Genomic DNA, 21,237 nt, shown 5'->3' with positions numbered 1-21,237 from the left:
AGCTGCACTCCACTCCTTAGGACTGGAGCATGGCTTTGGTGTGGCTTCTGAATTAGGATGCATACATCATTGAAACACCATATTTCCAAAGTGACTCGAAGCAGCTTTATTTTGGCCTGTCTGTATCAGGCCTTTGTTTCCTTTCTATATGTGGTATCACACTATAATCTCCTGCCTGCAGCCTGAAATAGTGGAATCCAGGAACTCACCATTTCATCCTGTTCAAAGTAAAATTGTCAGGACTGACATAAGTGTGATTACTATTTGCCAGTTATTAAAAACATGGAATTAAAACATTTCTTTTACAGCCTACGGCGGGTTACAGACCGCCCGTTTGGGGCGGCCTGCACCCGCCCCTTTCCCTGCTGTATCGGGGCCTCAGCTGCCAGTCCGGCAGCCTCCAAGGCCCCGATCTACTGCTTTCCAGGCTGTGGGGAAGTGGCAAAAGGCCGCTTCCTCGTGGCCTGGAAAGCCCCAAGGACACCCGGTGACGGTGGGGAGGAGGAGAAAGGGGCCGCTTGGTCCCTTTCTCCTCTGCATCGCTGTGCAGCCATGTAAAGACTGCGCCCAGCGACACAAACCCCAGAAGGAGCTCCATTTCGGAGCTCCTTCTTATGCTGCGGAAAGGGCGCTCTTGGTGCCCTCGCGCGGCACAAAAACATTACATCTGTGCCGCCTCATTTGGAGGCGGCGTGGTCGTGACATTGTAATGGCGGCGGCTGTGTGGAACGGCCGCCACCAATTTGTGCGCGCTCCGTGCGTGCTAGGGTTGGGAGCGTCCAGAAAGGACGCTCCTTTCTAACCCTAGTACGTGCAGAGCACGTACTTTTAGGCCCGTCTGTAATGGGCCTACCTTTCTTGCTAATATGCATTTGCTGTTACTTTTACTGTTAAACTGTTTCATTTTTAGACTTCAACTGTGGAGGAAAATGAAAGGCAAGAGACAAATCATTTAAAACCATAGGTATATTGATGTAAAGTGAGATAAAGCACGAGTCAAGTGGCTCCTTGCCAAGGAGAAAGTCCTATGGGGGATGCTGCTCTAAAATGGCCCTCTACCAGACATTGGTAGACAAGTCAATGGTGGATGCTGGACCATGTGAAAGAATATCCTTCCAAGCTTCCAGTTTCTAGGCCAGAGATCGGCAATTGTGGCAGTTTGTTAGTCAACACTAGACAGCACAGTCAATGATCATTCAGGTGGCTGTGCAATATCTGCACAGACACAAATGCCAACTCTCTGTTTAAGTCATGCACAACTTTAAATGACTTCTGGTCTATTATCTACTTCCATAATTATACTAATGGTTACCTATTAGCATGAGTGAAATCCTGACGCATCTGTCACCCTATAACCCTTGATATTATCCAAAACCCAGCTATGAATGATTGGATATACTTCACATCTGGGTAGGGGGAGACCCAAATTGTTTTAGGGCAGGAGTGGGGAAGTGTTGACCATATGAGGCATATGGCCCATGACCCCTACTTTTTCTGACACAAAGGTCTGCCTTAAAGCCCCCTCCCCTGCTTCCTGAACCCATTTTATTTTTAATTCACACATTTTGGGGTGACTTGTTCCAAATTTGTGCCCTGTGCACCCCCCCCATGTAAAAAAAAAAACCATGCAAATTGATCTCTCATTCACCTAGCCCCATTATCATTTCTATTTTTCCCCAAATAACAAATGAGTTTGAGTGGGAAACAATTATTGTTGCAGTTTTTATTTTCATCCAAATATTTTTTTTTTACCAAACCGGGACTCATGTCTGGGACACTACACATTTTTTTTTACATATCTATAGCAGATTCTACATTCCTTAAAACCCTTACCTGTGTAAAAGCTCTTTCATAAAGCTGTCTTTTCCTGAGTATGTGGTGGCAGAGTTGCTCTTTTGTTCACACCTATTTTGGCTGAAGTTACTTTGTGTGGCTTTTGCCATCTTTTTTCCTTTTGGAACATTATCTAAAATACTACAGTTCAGAGTTCTCTTATTTAGTTCATTTTCTGTTTCACAGTGTTGTTCACTTTTCTTTTTGTCTTTTCTTTTTTCTGATTTGGTTTGCTTATTTCCAAAAGCTGAACCTTTTGCTTCTTTCCTTTCTATTTTTACTTTAGAAATATCATTTTTTCTACCACTCAAAGCTGGGAGTTTACTCTTACGGAAACCAAACCAACTAGCAATAGAAGGCCCCCCAGTCCTTTGTTTAGTCTCAGTGGGTAGAAGTTTGCTTTGCCCTTGTCCTTTCTGCATATTTTCCTGGATGCATAACATGACTTTTTCTTCTATTGTAGGCTGTAAAACAGATGAAGCTGAAATTCTGTCTCGGACTTCAGATGCCTTTAAGCAGCCTTCTTGCAACACTGCCTTGCTTCCTTCATGTTTACGAGGACATTGCAAGCTGTCCATATTTTTTTGAAGTGGCAGAATTTGTTCTGATGAAATACTAGTTGATGACTCCAATGCCATTTCTGCTTGGCTAACACTTTTTTTGCTTACTGGTTGATGTCTAGAAATTTCACTGCTTTTTTCATCGTGGACATCTCTCTGGGATGATGATTTCTTGCCCTCATTTTTTGAAGTGCTGTAGAATGAATCTCTCTTTGGAGACATATGAAATGGCAGTTTGCTTGGGCTACCAACCTGACTAGAACCACTTGTGCTCCCACCGGAGCCCTGTCTAGAATATGGAATTTCTACAGCTTTTACTGTACTTGGAATCATGTCTGATGTCAGTGCTGTCCCAGGGATGACTTTAAGTTGTATTCCTTCCATATTTGAGTTCTGCCTGGTTAAAGAGTTCCCTCTGTCAGATGTATTTGTTATAATCTGTGTCCGAACTTTTCCTAACCCTTCTGTGGAAGGTATAGATGATTTTTCTCCTGTGTGAATACTGAAACTATGACTACGGGCCTTTGCTCCATTCATGCCAAGAGCTGGCTTCAAGTATGTCTTACTGCTGGAAGAAACAGACCTCTTGACTAATTTGTTCTCTAATCCATCTTGTTCCATAAAGCTGCAAGTTTCAGATGAAACCGAGGAAGCTGGCTCCATACCAAATTCCTTAGGGAAACTTTCTTTTATTTCTTTCTCAGCACTTCTTAATTCATTGTCTGCTACATCTAAGGTAGTTTGAAACAAAGATTCAGCCTGCCTCTGTTTACCTGAATTTACACAGCATTTGGAGGCAGCATTCATACTTTCTTTCTCCTGCTTCCCTGGTATGGTGGAGCTCTTTCTGAGGACCTGGGGAGACTTTATGAGCAATTTAAGTCCTCCAGGCAGGCGGGGTTTCAGACCTTTGTCTAACATGTTTCCAGCATCACTGCCCTGAGTCAACAATGATAATGGAGAGTGACTAATGTGAGGCAGAAAAGGCTCCCCAGTGGTTGCTGTGTGACAATCTGGTGATGAGGGGGAACTATTTGGAAACATTTGTTTCCGAGGCACTCCAGTGTCCTTTGATGGTGGCTCACTTTGAATTGGATTTTTATCTCCTGACATGCATGCTGGGAGGACAACTTTAGATTTACAAAGTTTTTTATTAATACAGGATACTGACTGGTTTGAGATTTTTGGAGAAATTTTCTTTGTGAAAACTTTGGGAGTGCCTTGACATATGCCAGGGTTTGGCTCTGATATGAATTTACTTTGTGTAAAAATCTCCTCCTTCTCATGAAAGTGATTCAGTTCAACATTAGGTGCTTCAGGGAGCTTGCTGGTTTGCATTTCATGTGAAGTGGTGTTATGAAAAGGGGATGTTGATGTTTCTTTAAGTGGTGATGACTGAGCTGCATTTTTTATGGGCTCAGTGGGAAGGTTTGCCCCTGGTTTATACAGTGCAGGTGGAGAAAGTTCATAGTTTGGTCTAATCAACAATGAAGCTGACCTGTCTGGTGGAGGAGGGGGTGATGGAGAACTGGCTTCAGATGGAAGTAAATCACAATGGGCATCTCTAGTTGGAGGCTCTCCACAGTCAATAGATTCTAGAAGATGCTGAGGCACTGAAGATGATTCTGGAGGTTGATTCCTGGGCCAATCTGTTCTGCCTGCAATTTTAGAATTTTGTGATGGGTGGGCTAATACCTTTGAGATATTCAAGTCAACTACTGAATCAGGATTCCGAGTTGGACTCTGCACTTTTGTGAATCTTGGGCATTTTACAGGTGACAACAGAGATTTTTCTACCACAATAGGAGGATGGGAAGAGCTGCTAGTGGGATCTCCATTCAAAGTAATTTTTGGTTTCTGTGGTGAAAACTTACCTCTACTGGGAATTTTAGTCAGTTTTTGTTTTTGATTACTACATGCCTGGATGCAAGATGGAGAGCTGGCTTTGGAAGTATTACTGCAAACTGACTTCATTACCTTTTTCTGTGGAGTATTCTGAAACATGGGTTTTTCCAAGTGTACAGGATATGCAGTGCTGTATGTTGCAGGGACAGTTTCATGTTCACACTCTAGATTAGCCCAGACAGTCTTTTTCTCAGTTTCATTATTAAGCGTTTGCAGAATACCATAGCTTTTAGCATTCGTTGCTTCCTGCAACTTAATTTTTCCCTGAGGTAAATATTCAGTGCATTCTGCATTGGGCCTGCTATATAGGTGGCTGGTTGAAATTTCATCTCTAGTTACCGTTACAATTCCAGTTTGATGTGAACTGAATTCAATAGGTTTGCCATCTTCTGCATCAAATATTACAGTAATGCATTCCTCTGAAGAAGTCTTCTTTATAACTTTTTGTTGTTTAACAAAATTGCATTCTGCTGGCCTAAAGTGTGAGTGAACAGGTACCTGATTTGATTCTTTTTCAGAACATCCACATAGGCAATTTTCCTTCTTTATGTGCATGTCAGAGTTCTCTTCATGCTTGTCAACAAAGGGCATTAATGACATATCAGATGGGCTCTTCTCATCACTGCTTTCTATATGCAATTCGTCCAGGATTTCATTGTCATCAGTATCTGAAAGGTGTAAATTAAGGTCTCGCCAGCTTTCATTAGTAAGACTTTTATTTAGCTGTAGAACTGGGTGCTTCACATTTGTGGATGATTTTACCTCTGACTGAAATTCATTGACAATACTAGTCAGTTTTTCAGGCCTTTCCTGTGAATTAAAATAAGAGCCTCTTTCTGGTAAATGCCTTCTATCAGGTTCCCAACCAAATAGGCTGTCAGAAACACTGTGAGTTAATTTATTACAGTAGTGTCTACAGTCTTTGCTTGGTATTTCATACAGCAGTGCTAAAGAAGAAGACTCATCATCTGCATCCTCGTGCGAATCAGAATCATAAATGAAGGTTTTTTGGTGCTCAATGCAAATGGCTCCTATTTCCTCTGGCATGCAATATGCCTGCTCTTTATGATTGCTGCACTTAATTCCAGGGGAGTAGATTCCTTCATTAGAATCCATGCAATCTTTGTAACCCCATTTGGACATAACAGAAGGTGGTTCAAGTAATATTTTTTGTTTTTGTAGTTTCTTTAGTCCTTCCAAAATGTGGTTTTCCTTGATTCGAGTTGGAGGTAGATCATCAGCAGGGCTGGAAAGTGAAGAACCAATGCTTATTCTTTTGTCCCAGTTTACTGATGACTGTTGTTATTTTAAAGAGAGAGAGAGAGAGAGAGAAATTTAATTATTATTACAGAGTTAACAAGCATTAGTAAGCAAGCATTGCATCAAAAATGTAAAATTTTTAAAATATGTTTACTCATGGATCATATTTTCTGATCTCTACTACATTTCTCAAATAATCTGAACTCCCTCGTTGTTGTTGTGTACCTTTAAGTTGTTTTCGGCTTATGGTGAGCTTTTGCTGGTTTTGAGGAGGCGAAGCAGAAACAGACTAATCTTGTATCGTTTTTAATAGTTACAAGGTTGGTAGATGAAGGTAATATGGGTGATGTAGCATATTTTGCTTTCAGTAAGGTCTTTGACAAGGTCCCCCTTATATTCTTGCAAATAAGTTGTAAAATGAGTACTAGGTAATGCTACTGTTAGGTGGATTTGTAACTGGTTGACTGGCCAAACAAAAAGGGTGCTCTCCAATGGCTCTTCTTTCTGGAGAGAAATGTTTAGTGGGGTGCCACAGGAAAGTAATAGTCCTGGAACCAAATGACAATGGATTTCATCTGGAATACAGTCCGCCCTTGCCTTACACGGGGGATCCGTTCCAGATCCCCGCGTAAGGCAAAAAGTGTGTATGCTTGAGCCCCATTAGATATAATGGTGCTCGTGCTTGCCGCATGGCCATGCACACACACTGTTCTCCCACTCTCCCGGCGGCTTCTGTGTCAGCTGGAAGCCACCTGTACCGAGCCCGTGTATGCTGTGGGCTCACTGTACTGTGTTCAGTTCTAGGCACCACGATTCAAGAAATATATTGGCAAGCTAGAATGTGTCCAGAGGAGGGTATCCAAAAAGATATTAAAAGAACTACCATTCGGGGAAAAGTTTACAGGATGGCTCAAAAACATTTACACACAACAAAAATATAGACTGATAATAAACAGGGAAAGAACAAAAGAATTCACTATATCTAGGGGTGTTAGACAAGGCAGCCCCCTTTCCCCGCTGCTTTTTATAACAGTAGTCGAACCACTCCTTAATAAAATCCAGCAAGAACAAGGGATAAAAAGGACTAAAATAAAGGGATCAGAAATAAAACTGAGAGCATATGCTGATGATGTAACACACTTCCTAGACAATCCATTGGAAATCATAAGTACTGTTATGGCTATATTAGACAAATTTGGAAATTAAATAAAACAAGTCTTGACTGGTTTAGATCTTATTTGTTCTTGACTGGTTCTTGACTGGTTTAGATCTTATTTGTCAGGACGATCTTTTGCAGTGGTCACTGGTGGTCAAACTTCATCCTCTGTTCCTTTATCTGTTGGAGTGTCCCAGGGCTCTGTTCTGGGTCCCCTTCTGTTTTCTCTCTACACACTGTCCTTAGGTAAACTCATTAGCTCTTTTGTTTTTTCCTACCATCTGTACACCGATGACACCCAGTTATATCTTTCCACCCCTGACCTTTCTCCAAGGCTTGAACAGCAAGTTTCATCTTGTCTCACAGCTGTCTCGCAGTGGATGCGCCATCGGCGTTTGAAGCTCAACATGTCCAAGACGGAGCTTCTTGTCTTTCCTCCTAAGTCCGCCCTTCAACACTCCTTTTCTGTCTCTGTAGACAACCTTTCTATTCAACCAGTCCAGCAAGCCTGCAGTCTTGGTTTCATCTTTGACTCTTCTCGGTCGTGTATCCCTCAGATCCAGACCACAGCCAAGGCTTGTAGATTCCTTTTGTACAATAATGCCAAAATTTGACCATTTCTCTCCAACTCTACTGCCAAGATCCTGGTCCATGCCTTAGTGATCTCACGACTTGATTACTGTAACATCCTTCTGGCAGGGCTTCCTCTTTCTTACCTCCGTTCTTTAATTTCTGTCCAGCATTCAGCTGCACGCATTATCACATCTGCCCACTGCTCTGACCATATCTCTCATTTGCTGGCATCCCTTCACTGGCTCCCCCTCCCTTGCCACATTCAGTATAAGCTCCTTCTGTCCACATTTAAAGCCCTCCATAGGCTGGCCCCTCCTTACTTATCAGACCTTCTTTCTCCTCACCTTCCCACTCGGGCCCTCCATTCTGGTAGTCAAGGTCTGTTGTCCCAGCCCAGGATTTCCTCTGCCCCATCTTGGATTCGCCCCTTTTCACTCGCTGCCCCTCACTCCTGGAATCTTCTTCCCCCACGAACAAGAGCCATCACTTCTTTAACCAGCTTCAAAATGGAGTTGAAGACCGTCCTGTTCAGAGAAGCGTTCCCAGGCTTTGCATAATTGTCGCTTGCCTCCCTGGATGAAGATTAACCATCCATTATGAAGCCAAGCTCTCTCTCCAGTCCATCTGCCTTGGTCCAGGCCTTGGAGGTAGAGAGGAACTTCTGGACCTCATCCCCTTCCCCACCACTACTCCCTTCTCATTTTGTGTGGTGTCTTTTTAGATTGTATGCCTGAGGGCAGGGAACCGTCTAATTAAAAAGACTGTATGTACAGCGCTGTGTAAATTTACAGCGCTTTATAAATAAAGGTTAATAATAATAATAACAACAACAATAATAATAATAACATAATCAACATTTATTACTAAAAATATGTCATCTGAAGAGCAAACTGCCCTACTGGAAAAAACTCACTGTAAGATCGTAAAAAAAGCTAAATATCTAGGTATTTACCTTTTACAAAGAAATACTGAATTGTTTAAAAATAATTATGAAAAAACCTGGAAGGAAATCAAAGCCAACTTAATAAAATTGACTAAACTAAGGGCCCATACAGACAGGCCAAAATAAAGCTGCTTTGGGTCACTTTGGAGGTATGATGTTTAAATGATGCATGCATCCTAAGAGGCCAGAAGCTGCACCAAAGCTGCACTCCACTTCTTAGGACTGGAGCATGGCTTTGACGTGGCTTCTGGCCTCTTAGGGTTCATGTATCATTTAAATAACACAACTCCAAAGTGACCCGAAGCAGCTTTATTTTGGCCTGTCTGTATGGGCCCTAAGATTGTCATTTTATTGTAGGATATCTTTAATTAAGATGTCAGTCTTACCCAAATTTATTTTTTGTTCTCTAACTTACACATTATACACAACACTAAACCCTTTGTATTGTGGAACAATGAACTAAAAAATTATCTAGGAGGGAAAGAAACTGAGGGTTAAGCTGAAGACTACTGGATGCAGAAGAAAATGGAGGATGTGCCTTACCAGACCTAGGCCTGTTACAGACAGGCCAAAATAAAGCTGCTTTGAGTCACTTTGGAGGTATGGTATTTCAATGATGCATGAGTCCTAAGAGTCCAAAAGCCACACCAAAGCTGCACTCCAGTCCTTAGGTCTGGAGCGTGGCTTTGGTGCGGCTTTTAGACTCTTAGGACACATGCATCATTGAAATACCATACCTCCAAAGTGACTCGAGGCAGCTTTATTTTGGCCTGTCTGTAACAGGCCCTAGAATCTTATTATCAAGCTTGCGTTCTAATTTGGATTCAATACTGGATTAAACTCGAAAACAAAAGATTGTTAGATTTGGAAGGCTTCAATATACGATTCAGTTGGAATGCTTACTTATAGTATGGCAAAACAAAGGTCAGCCATGAATTTGAACATCACATTGTAAGGAAAGCTCCGATAAAGTATGGGAGAAAATAAAAACTTTTTTTTATTGCGGTATTCCAGGATGGATGTCACCACAAGAAGCCTTACTAAACAGATATAAAGCAAAGGATTTATGGCTAAGATATGAATACATTATAAAGACAAACAAGCATGGGGAAGAGCCAGAACTGACAGAAAGAAGCATTGGCTACTATATCATCAATTAATGGAAAGATTCAAAGTGGATAAAAGGGATATACAATTTTATCTTCAAAAAAATTAGATTGATAAAATTATGTTTGAAGGAACGTTTGGTTTCTAGCCAGATCTGCCTTCCCTACACCTTTGTAGGGATGCAGCTAGCACACCATCAAAACCTGTGTGTGTGTGTGTGTGTGTATGCCCAGCCATAGCAGCCACCTGCACAGTCCTCCAAAGCAGTGTTGGACTGAACAGCATCCTCAGCCTTTGAACCTGGTCTTTTCTCCTGGTCCATTCAAAACAGGTTATAACTCCAATCCTAGCATGGCTTTCCTTCTGACCAAGTGAACTTCTATCCAGCTTGGATCCAGCCTATTTTTAACATACCTGCTCAGCTATGGAGATCCACTGGGTGGTTTTGGGCAAGTCACACTCTGTCAGCCTCAGAATAAGGATAAGACAAACTATCTCTGAATAAATCCTGCCAAGAAAAACCCTTGATAGATTTACCTTAGAATTGCCATAAGTTGGAAATGACTTGAAGGCACACAACAACAGTAACAACAAAAAGAGATTAAGAACTTCATTAGCATCAGTTGACAGAGACAGAAAATAGCTCAGTATCATCAGCACAGTGATGAAACTCAGTTTCAAAAGTCTGCTTGGCCTTTCCCAATATTTTTATGGGAATATTTTAAAAGCTCAGGGGGATAATGTTGAGTCATAGAATCATAGAATCATAGAATCGTAGAGTTGGAAGAGACCACTAGGGCCATCCAGTCCAACCCTCCTTAGAGTCCTAAGGAATCTTACAAGCTACCAAGCATGACACTGAGCAGCAACATAACCTTCTGGGATTTGTCTGTGCCACTGAGCCCCATATCAGTTAAATGGCCCAGAAGGATACCATGATCAATGATAATAAATGTTGTTAAGAAACCCGGCAGACCCAGCTGGGACATCATCCCTCCAGTCATTCTCAAAATAGATCATCCACCATGGTACTCTCTTAAATACACTTAAAGCTTCATATGGTAGTATCAACAGAGTCTTCAGTATCACTCCAAAGCCTACCCTTTTACTGCATGCCTTCCCATCATTCCAAGTATAGGAGGAGCCACTGGAATATTCACTGCAGGCACTTGACAGAGAAAGTTCACTGCTACTGCAGCTACTTCGAGGATAAATTCGGTGAGACCCAGTCACATATAATTGGCTCGTGCATTTCAAGGCAGGTACTCCAGATTTCATATTCTGTTGACATTCCTGAAGTAAGAAAAGAGGTGAAACTATTTTATGGGTTAAAAATGATTTGATGTATCTCCATATAAGATGATAAAGATGATAAACCAACAGATCACATTTGCTGTTCATGCTGATACAAATCCAATGTAATTACTGAGTCAATATTAAAACTACAATGCTTGTATTTTCCCCTCATTATGAGATTAAAATGTTGAAATACTTGCCAGTTATTATTTTTTAATTATGCATGTCACAGTATCCAAGCTGAGCTTTCAATGACAGTCTGTTTGAAATATGCTGTGTTTATTAGCAATGTGCTTCAGAAAGATACTGAAAACAAAGTTAAACGAGTACAAGAACATCTTGACAACAGCATTATATCCCTACAATGTAACAGATGAGGCCCTACAAAGCGGACAAGGTAAATTAATTTAGTGTCCCAACCAGAGTGCCCATGGAGAATGGAATCTCTCCATTACAGTCTAATTTTGGTTTCCTATCTGGTTCAAAGCATTGTCTGAGGAAGTCTCTGATGCAGGACAATCCATCTTCATGTCAGAGTCCGACAGCTGAAGCCTCCTGCTTATGCTATTTATTGACACTTTATGGCTGCCTTTAGTACTTGTGTAGTTATCGGTCCTCTCCAAATGCAATCTCAGCTTCTGTGACTAAATACCACCTCCGAGGGAAGAAAAGAATGAAAGAGAGAGAGAGAGACTGATGCCTTAGTTAAAACCTGAAACCTTTGTCGAAGTCAGTAGAAGTGTTTAAATTTGTTTCCAGAAAAATATTCTGCATCCTAACAAGGTTAGACATCCATGAGCCCTCATGAATATGGTGCTATAAAATTTTCTATCTATTCAATGGAACCAGACACATTGCATAAGTTATCAATAACAACAAGATTACATTTACTTGACATTTTGCAGCGAATTTCATTAATCTCAAGATCAGTTTTTCTCAACAACCACTGAGCACGGCAGAGGCGGGTGCTTACACTTCTCTACCTCATTAACAGCAGGAAGAACAACCTAATTTAGGACTTCAAATGCAAGTCAGTGCTCACATGGAGTTTCTCTACAAGCTGGTTTTTCCTCTGCCATAGACGAAGGAGTTCTAAAAAGAGAATGCTATGTGGATGGGGTTGAATGCTCACAATCCTACCCCCCCACACACACAATCTTAGTTTTGTCACTGTTGCAATGGGGTAGAAAAACACAGGTTGCTCTGTGTGTGAGCATCAATTTTCAGCCTTATTAGACACTGTGGGGAAATGAAACACATGAGTTACATTCCCTAGATGTTGGGTTATGTGATACCTTCAGCGTTGCTGGGTAGAAGGGATGTTTATCTTTCTTGAAGTTGGGTAAGGAACACATGTGAAGGGGAAGTCCCAAGGTCAGACAAGTGCGAATAAGTTGGTACATAGAAAATCTCTAAAATCAAGACCCAGCAAATCCAAATGAAAACCACCCAGGGTCAGGGTTTTCCCAGCAAACAATGGATCTCTAACTAAACAGACTCAAATCCTCTTTGCATATCCTCCCATCCTGAGGCCTTGCCATTCACTAACAGAACAATACACAGATTAACATGGAAATCACTCCTCCCAACCCAGGGTCACACAGTGTGTGTGTGTGTGTGTGTGTGTGTGTGAGTGAGTGTGTGTGTGTGCGTGCGCGCGCACACACACACACACACACACACCACTCACTTCCATGCCAGCATTCTCCGAAGATGCCAACCACAGATGCTGGCAAAACATCAGAAACAATCTCTTCTAGAACATGGCCACATAGCCCGATAAACCACAAAAAACTATGACAGTAATGTTCCCTAGTATATTAAGAACATAAGGGAAGCCATATTGGATCAGACCAAAGGCCTATTGCAACATTCTGTTCACACATCAGTCCACAAATTTCCCACAAGATGACTGACAACAGGACCTATTTCACACTCCATCTCACACTTCTCTGTAACTGGAGCGTGAGGAATCCAGACAAATAGTGGAGCCAATACAGAGCCATCATGACTAGTAGCCATTGATTGCCCTATCCTCCATAAATTTATGTAAACCCCTTTGTAAGCCTCCTCCTAATTTGGTAGCTGCTACCACATCCTGTGTCCATGAATTCAAAAATTTATGGAGATGTAAAGAAATGCTTCCCTTTGTCCTGAATCTCTCACCATTCAGCTTCAGCCCATGATCTCAGGGTTTTAGTATTATGGCAGAGGAGGAAAAGTTATCTATTCCCACACCATGCATAATTTTGTACACATCTGCCATGACTTCCCTTATTTGCCCTTTTCCCTGGTTAAACAGCCTGGCCAAGTTGCTCTGATTCTTTGATGATTTTGGTTGATCCTTCTTGCACCATTTCAAGTCCTATAATAGCTTTTAAAAGGTGTGGTCGCCATAGCTATTCACAGTATTTCAGAAGTGGTCACATTATGGATTTGTATAAAACTAGTATACGATACTGCCAGTTATATTTTTCATTTTGTCCTTATAATGTCCAAAATGGGATTTGCACAATGAGGATTTGAGATTTTTGTTGAGCTGTCTGTCATAACCTTAAGATCCTTTTCTTGCTTAGTTGCTGCCAGCTCAAATCCCATATGTAAAGTGCATATGTAAAGCTGGGTTTTTTTGCCCTAATATCCATCACGTTACACATGTTTCACGCCAATGCTGCTCTGCTAAATCTATGTTTTGACCATCATCAACAAATCCAGTTATGCATTGTCCCAAGACCCAGCAATGGCGGAACAAAATATATAAAAAACAAAAGAAAATGAAAATGAAAAACCAACAGCAAGACAAAACAGTACTTAAATCTATAAGCACTAAACACATTCTTAAAAATGCATGGCAGAGTAAACATTTAATGAGTTATTTATATCCTGCCTTTCTTCCCAGGGTCATGACAACATAACAAAAACAACAACTAGTCCAAGAGGTCCAGCTTTTAACAAAGATCTTCACATAATATTGCAAAGACCAGAAAACATCAGCCAGGCTTGCCCTCTAGGAATTATATTGCACAAACAGGATGCCACCATGGAAAAGGGCCATTTCACTTTGCCTCATATGACAGGGGCACCCAGAGGAGAGTTTTGGATCATGGCCTAAGAGACTCATACCTCTCTCAGTATGGAGTAACAGTTTGGCAGTTTGTTTCTTGCCATCAGATTAAAATGGGGCAGCTCTCATTTTTGTGACATTTCTGACATTGGCCACCTTTTGGAGACCCACCTGTAGCAGTTTATACCTGCCACAGTACAGTAAGCACCCCTCCCTTAAGAAAAATTGGGCAAGGTTCCCTGGCAAGAGATGTAGTTATTAAATGAAGTGGTAGGGTTTATGCAGCTTGGCTTTTTTTTATTTTAGGCTGACTCCAGGGGAGACTCATGTCTCCTCTGGATGCCTTAATGGTCTTCAATCATTCTATTATTCTGGGTTACCTTTCTGGTGTTGGCATGATATTAAATTCTTTATAGGCTTTCCTGATTGCACATCCCCAGCCGGTTGTTCTGGGGAACCTTGGCTATCTTTCATGATCCATGCCTCTACTCTATAGTATATCCCATAAGGTTCTATTATGTCTTTTGTGCTTCTTAGGATCTGCATAAGGCTGCTGTTTCATTAGGTCATCTGGATGTCTGAATGAAAATATCACATGTGTGTGTGTGTGTGTGTGTGTTAGAGAGAGAGAGAGAGAGAGAGAGAACTTTTGAATTTGCTTTGATTCCTTGATTTTTATTCATATTTTTAGCTGATTTGAATTGTATTTGTTTTAATATTTTTATGTTATTGTATATGCTGCTTTTGGGGAAAATATTTGAAAAGCAGTTTACAAATTTGAAGAATGAATAAGTAAGTAAGTAAGTAAGTAAGTAAGTAAATGAGAACATACCATCATGGCAAGTGTGAGACTAGCATGGTAACAAAACCCATTTAACAGAAAGGGATGTGCTTGTAATTAAGAATGTATGTAACTTATTTTAAAAGGAAGACTTAGAACACACATATGTGCATACACATGTGCCACACGCATTGTACGAAGCAGCAATATTCATCCCTGGACTGGTCCTGTACCCTGAGTCAATGGGGAGATGAAAAGATGACTAAGCAAGAGAAGATTATACACAAACATTAACAACAAGTACGGGACACTGTGCATCAGTGAATGTCTTCCTAAATTGTAATTTTTAAATGGTACAGGTAGCTTCTTTTTTACCGAGGTTGAATTTTCCTCCCAACAACATTCTAATGGTTTCTTTGAATTTCTTTTAAGAGCTCTCCAAAATTACCCAAGGGTGCATTAATTACATATATTTAACTTGCTCATTGGCTCATTAATTTGTATTTCATAGCAGAAATCACCCCCTCCCCCAACAATCACTGTTTTAAACTATCATCTTTAATAAAATCAGAGTCAAAAAAGAGGCTCAGAATTATAATTTAAACACATAATTGTTAAGGAGGAAGGAAAGACAATTGTTTAAATCTAGCTAAGGTAAAGCTGGATGGTTGGACTAATTTCATCTGAAGCCTAAATTACAGACTACAAGGTAGGCATTAACATCCTCCTGAACCTTTGAAACAATCGTTCCTTCCCCTTCCATTGAGATACATGTTATCATACCATAACAAATTACACATTTGTTAAATTTTTATTCTTAATCATGCGTTTTCCATTCCTATTTGCATTAGTTCTATCTTTATGCAACTTTTGTTTTTTAACTATATCTTGTCTTTTCCAAGGAAACATGAAAACCATTATGGTTAAAGTTTTGCCAAATAAGCACAAAGCTAAGCCCATCCGAAAAGGAGGAAAAATGCAGAGCCCATGAATTTTTAAAAGTTCATACATAATATATCATAAAACTAGGATGAATAATATGGTGCACCAGCTTTAATAAAAAGCTCCTTGACCATTTCTCAGAAAGTTTGAGATGTAATCAATATCCAAAAAGGTATCTTGGGGACACTGCCAAGATTTATGCCTTTTTGCTAAGAGTGGCACTTTTTCCTTCCTACTTCAGCCAAGGAAATGATAGTGAACTTCAGAAAAGAGAAGAAAATGTTGTTATCTTTCCTTCCACTCTGTTCTAGTTCAAGGATGAGCTTTATTGCCCCCTCCAACCATTAAGTCATACTTCACAGAGAGATAAGGATGTGCTAAATGAAGAAATCAAATATAAGAAAACTCACATGAACCTGAACATCAGCACTTTGCGATTGTATCAAACTTCTGTTCTTCTCTACCTCTGAAAGGAAATCCCCAGACAACAGATCTAAGATGCGGGAATGAAGTTTCTAGGGGGAAATAACGGAATGACCAAAGCATAATCATTTGACAAGTATGCAGAAGATCAGCAATTTTGAAAATCCCAACCGCTGCAGTTAACTTTCAAGGGGAAAAATGGACCCCTAAGGTAAAAGAGCTTTGCCCTAATTTCTCTGTTTATTGAATCGAGGACTTATAGTACAAAGTGGAGCTGATTATTCATGAAAAAAGTACAGGCAGTTTCCCCTAACTTATGATGTTGCTCACTTATCGTAGTGTTAGAAATCCATGGGAGTAAATAATAATAAAAAATAAAATAATAAAAATACATTTTTCTATAGAGGTACTTACAGATGCCCAGTACTAGTAACAATATTATATAAAATATTTACTAAGTAATCAAAAGGTTAACTTTATTTTATTTAGCACGTTCTACAGCGCAGGTAAATGATTACAAAAGTGATTCTACTTCTAAACAGCATTGATTTCTCAAAGCCTTCCCTTGCACACATTTTAAGTCAAAGTCATTAATGTCATCTGTTAGGAACAATTAATGTGAATAGAAAATAATTGCATTGGGGAGGCAGGGACTCAGAGGATTTTGTGCATTAATATTCACATGCAGTTTGACTGCATACTCAGTGCTTTCAGTTTTGCTTGGAAGGAGTGCTAAACTAGTGCGACTTCCCCATATTAATCTGTATAGTAATTATCTAGGTTTTATGTGAATGTTAAGACTGGTCTGTTTCAAAAGCAAATACAGTAAGTTTTGCAATTTATGTAAACATGGCTATTTGATGGATAACTTCAAAAGATTCTAAACTTGGCAATATATACATTATTTAGCCAGCCACATAGCCAGGTAAGTGTGTTCTCTGTCATTGTAAATGAATAAAAATTCTGCAACAAATTCTGCAGGAGAAATTTTGAACTGTGTGACCTGTAGAAAATAGTAAAATAAACTAATTTGCATATTTTGCTCATTTTCATAATTTATTTTCTTCCCCTGGTGACTAGGGGAAAAGGATTCTCTAACAACAAAAATAATACTCAGCCACGTCTCAGCTTCTTGGATTTCATTCGGCATTTAGTATGTACTCTGAAGACTACTTGCTAGGAACATATTCTTTTTAGATGCAAGTTTAAGGCTCTCCTACTTGTTGCCATCACGTCTGTGTATTTTTCTGTATTTGCATGAAATCATCCTGCAGATAATACAGATCTTTTTGAGACTCTCTCCTTGTAACCTGCCCAAACACATTCATATACATACAGATAATCAAAAGCCTACAATGAAATGGAACTACAAAATGCATGGTCCGCTGAGACTATTTCTTTGCACGGTGACAGGCTAATAATGAGCAACAATTTTAGCCTCATTGCCAGAATCACTCCCCTTTTCCAGTCCCAGTGTGATAGGGCCCTCAGTCTTAACGGCTCATTCTCAATGCCTCCACCACAATGTTTCTCACTGAAATAGGAAGTCAATGAAGGACTACAAATATATTGCCAGGCAAGCTTATAATACACTATACAGCATCTGTAATATACTTTGAAATACAAACTGTGGTGCAATTTGAGGATGCTACAGTGAGGCAGTTTTATTGTGTCACATAACCATTGTTCCCTATAGCAAAAGCAAACAAAGTCATCTATTAGGTCCCATCCTTCCTATAGGTACTATTTCTTCATGTGCCATTCTTTGGTGTTCTATATTGGTACCAGCTAATTGGCTTCCGTTCAAGGCCAAATCATGATGTAAATACACCAACTATTAATGGGGGGGGGGTTATTTTACAGATATTTCATATTTGTCTTGTCTCTTTCAACTAGCAACACTCATATTCCAGCAAACTGTAAGAAGTTCTATGAGGGGTATAACATTTTTTCCTGTTTTGCTTTTGTTTGTTAACTGCCCTCAAGTCAATCTTGACCCATGGTGACCCTGTGGATGAGACATCTCAAAGACCCCATGCCTTTCACTGCTCTTAGTTTCTGCAAAGTGATATCTGTGACCTCCCTAATAGAGTCCATCCATCTAAAATGTGGCCTTCCTCTCTTTCTGCTTCTCTCCACCTATCCTAGCATTATTGTTTTTTCTAATGAGTCGTACCTTCTCATGGTGTGTCCAAAGTATGACAGCCTCAGTTTTGTCATCTTGGCTTCCAGGCACATTTCTGGCTTGATCTGCTCTAGGACCCTTTTGTTTGTCTTTTGGGCTGATCACAGAATCCTCAGCACTCTTCCCCAGCACCACATCTCAAATGAATTAATTTTCCTCGATTCTTCTTTCTCTACTGACCAGCTCTCATATCCATTCATGGTACAGTGCTCCCTTAGTATATGTGTGGGATCTATTCTGGACCCCCCCCCCCTTAGAATCATCCTCACCTGTTCACCAACTCTTTAACCAATAGTGAAAGAAGATGTTTGGACATCTAACTGGCTAATATAAGTTTGCTCTATCACATTAAATGAACTGGAGCTCAAAATACTGCAGAGATCAGACCTTGTCTGAGATTTTTTTTGCCAAAGAGATTTCCAAAGGCCCTGAGGCCCACAGTGACAGCTAGGGCCTCTAACACCTTCCAAGGCTGTAAAAAGTGTCAAAGTAAAGGAATGTTCTCAGACAGAAGACTCCCTGAAAGAGCTCTTTCAGCACCTCTCAAATGACTTACAAGAAGACTTGGCAGCAGCACTGTAACCTATCAACACAAAATTAACAACTCTTTTGTGGAAACCAACCAACAAGGGAGGGAAGTAATGGGCAAATGAAGCCATGGAAGTTAGCTTTCCTCATAATAAAGCCTTGCTCTCAAACAAGACCCGCAGAAGAGGATATACAGACTTTGAAAATAGAAGTAGATAGCTGAAACTGAATATCTGTCATATTGTGGAGAGAAAGAGTGGAATATAGTGATGTGGGTAACATTTTTGAGCCCTTGGTTTGGAAAACTCTGCCCGGATGAACAGCTTCTGTAAATACACACAGCACATACTTGGTCCATTATTAGTACATTATTTTATACTTTGCGACATACCCATAGAATGTGAATAACCTTTGGAAAACAGAATTTTAGGGAACAAAGGAGAGCCAGTGGTGTAGTGATCTGAGTGCTGTAATTATAACTTGGGAGACTAGGGTTTGAATCCCTGCTTGGCCATGGAAACTCACTAGGTGATCTTGGACAAGTCACACACTCCCAGCCTTAGGTGGAGGCAAAGGCAAACCTACCTCTGAACAAATCTTGCCAAGTAAAGCCTGCATTGCCATAAGTTGTAAACAGTTTGAAGGCACAAAACAACAACTACAGCAACAACAGCAGCAACAGCAACAGAACAAAGGTTGATGTATTCTAAGGGCTGCAGAAGTTACTGGAGAAAGATAGTTAAGACACACACCAGGGCAAAGTGCAGCTATATGCCACATGGTCTCCCCAAATCTTTATGTTTAATGCCCACCAATACTCCTCAGTGCCAGGGAAAGAAAGTCCTGCTCCTGGAAGCCTCCAAAAGGGCTGGCTTTCAGCTTTTAGAGATCATCCAGGCTGTTTCCTCTCATTTTTTTTTAAAAAAAATTAAAAACCCTTTCTGCCCCATGGTGCAGGATACAGTGGGTGCCAAATGGACAAAAATTGGTGTCCATTTCCACCAAAGTTGCCTGCCTATGTCTTATATGGAGCAGTTAACATGCCAGTGGGCTGCCCTTCCAGGTCTCAAATGGGAAAAATAAGAACATAAATATATCAAAGGGGGCAGCAATTGATAAAGCTTTTGATAAACAAGTCTCTAAAGAGGCCAACTTTCTAGAGGAATAGGTAACATGGACCAATAGGATAAAGGAAAAGTTAGACCCAGCTGGGTTTTAAAACATTTTTTGTGGGGGGGGGGGAAGAGAAGCTGAGGGAACAGGTAATTTAACAGTCATCACTTTGGTGACAGCTGTTTGCACTACATTTATCTCTGTGCCAATCACTGCCATTAGCAGTCAATCATTTTTCTTCCCAGTGCTGAATATGAAGCAACTAGATCAGGCCTTATGGCCTTTCAAAATGCTGACAGGATGAGAATTTCTGACCCCCCGCCCCTGAAAAAAGACTCTCCATGTCTCAGTAAGGTTTATTTTTTGATGGCATGGAATTGGGTTCCTGTTTAGTTTAGAATATTACCATACTCCAGTGTCAACTGTGATGGATGGGAGAAACCAAAGTCATGTTCTGAACCTGGAGATCCCTTATATTAATGCTGATATCATGTAATGCAATGTCACTCAAAGTGGTGGTCTGTGGACCAATATCAGTCTGTGAATTATTAGCTGCTTGTCTGCAGTGAGTTTCCAGGAATGAAAGAAACAGTTGTAGTTAAAGGATACAAATATGGTGTCGGTCCCTGGCACTTTCGTGAGGAGGAACATGCTGGTTTTCCACATCATATAGCTCAAGAAGCTGTAAAGTAAATTACCTGGGAAATGCTATTAAGCAAAATGAAACTTTTAAAATTGTTTGGGACTAGAGATCCAACATCATTCCCCTGTAGGAGTCCAAACAGCAGGAGTCCATCCTTAACTAAGGGAGCACAACTATGTTAGTGAGAGTTCTCAAAAGAAGGGAGTGATTTTTACAGTATATTCCCCTTTGAGGTAGGAGGTGAACTGGAAGGATGCTTTATTTATATAAAGGGGGTTTAAGTGATAAGCAGCTCACCATAAGTTAGATTTATATCTCAACATAGTTTTCAAAAAGAAGAGATGACTTCAAGTCCATGTTTTTCCAAGAGGGGCAGAGATACTTGATACATGGAGATGGGATTGATTGGCAGTGGTACTAAAACCAGGTTAAGATTTGAACTTTCTCCCATACTACTCCTCAGCCAAGGTGTCAAACTTTACCTGGCAATTTTAACTGAAAGAATTGTCTCATAAAGGAGTCTAAATATATTTATCTTGGGATCAAACAGCATTCAAACCTGACATCATCATGGCTGACTGTAGTAAGAAAATGCTCAATATTATACACCATAGTAATCATAGCAGAATACTTGTCTCGTGGGTGCCCATTGATATAGTCACAGGGTACTTAACTGCCTGGAACAGCCATATTTGCTCACAGTTCTAAACTGGACTTTTGCCAGACAATAATGAATCTTACGCATTAGCTGTACTCCCAGTCTGAATTAGTGATTTGCTTATGGAGTTGGGATCATAATCCCAAAGGACCTCTCCTAGATATGTCATAAAAATTACCGTATTTTCCGGCGTATAAGACGACTGGGAGTATAAGACGACCCCCAACTTTTCCAGTTAAAATATAGAGTTTGGGATGTACTCACCGT

The 21,237-nt window shown here is 40.4% G+C and overlaps 1 protein-coding gene across 4 annotated transcripts in view; it reads right to left on the bottom strand.

Moving 5' to 3' along the window:
• Nucleotides 1-21,237, bottom strand: part of NCKAP5 (NCK associated protein 5) — an 811,098-nt gene that overhangs the window by 115,449 nt on the left and 674,412 nt on the right. For 2 of the 4 annotated variants that reach the window (XM_042462965.1, XM_042462973.1), the window contains 3 exons: nucleotides 15,831-15,935; nucleotides 10,439-10,630; nucleotides 1,834-5,594 (listed from right to left, as the gene is read on the bottom strand). In XM_042462965.1, coding sequence (XP_042318899.1) covers nucleotides 1,834-5,594; nucleotides 10,439-10,630; nucleotides 15,831-15,935 — 4,058 coding nt within the window. The remainder of the gene's footprint in view (nucleotides 1-1,833; nucleotides 5,595-10,438; nucleotides 10,631-15,830; nucleotides 15,936-21,237) is intronic. The other 2 variants (XM_042462983.1, XM_042462992.1) reach the window with 1 other exon arrangement.

This window comes from Sceloporus undulatus, chromosome 1 (genome assembly GCF_019175285.1).
Source record: "Sceloporus undulatus isolate JIND9_A2432 ecotype Alabama chromosome 1, SceUnd_v1.1, whole genome shotgun sequence".
Taxonomy (NCBI): Eukaryota; Metazoa; Chordata; class Lepidosauria; order Squamata; family Phrynosomatidae; genus Sceloporus; species Sceloporus undulatus.
This window is presented reverse-complemented; position numbering and strand designations above follow the sequence as displayed.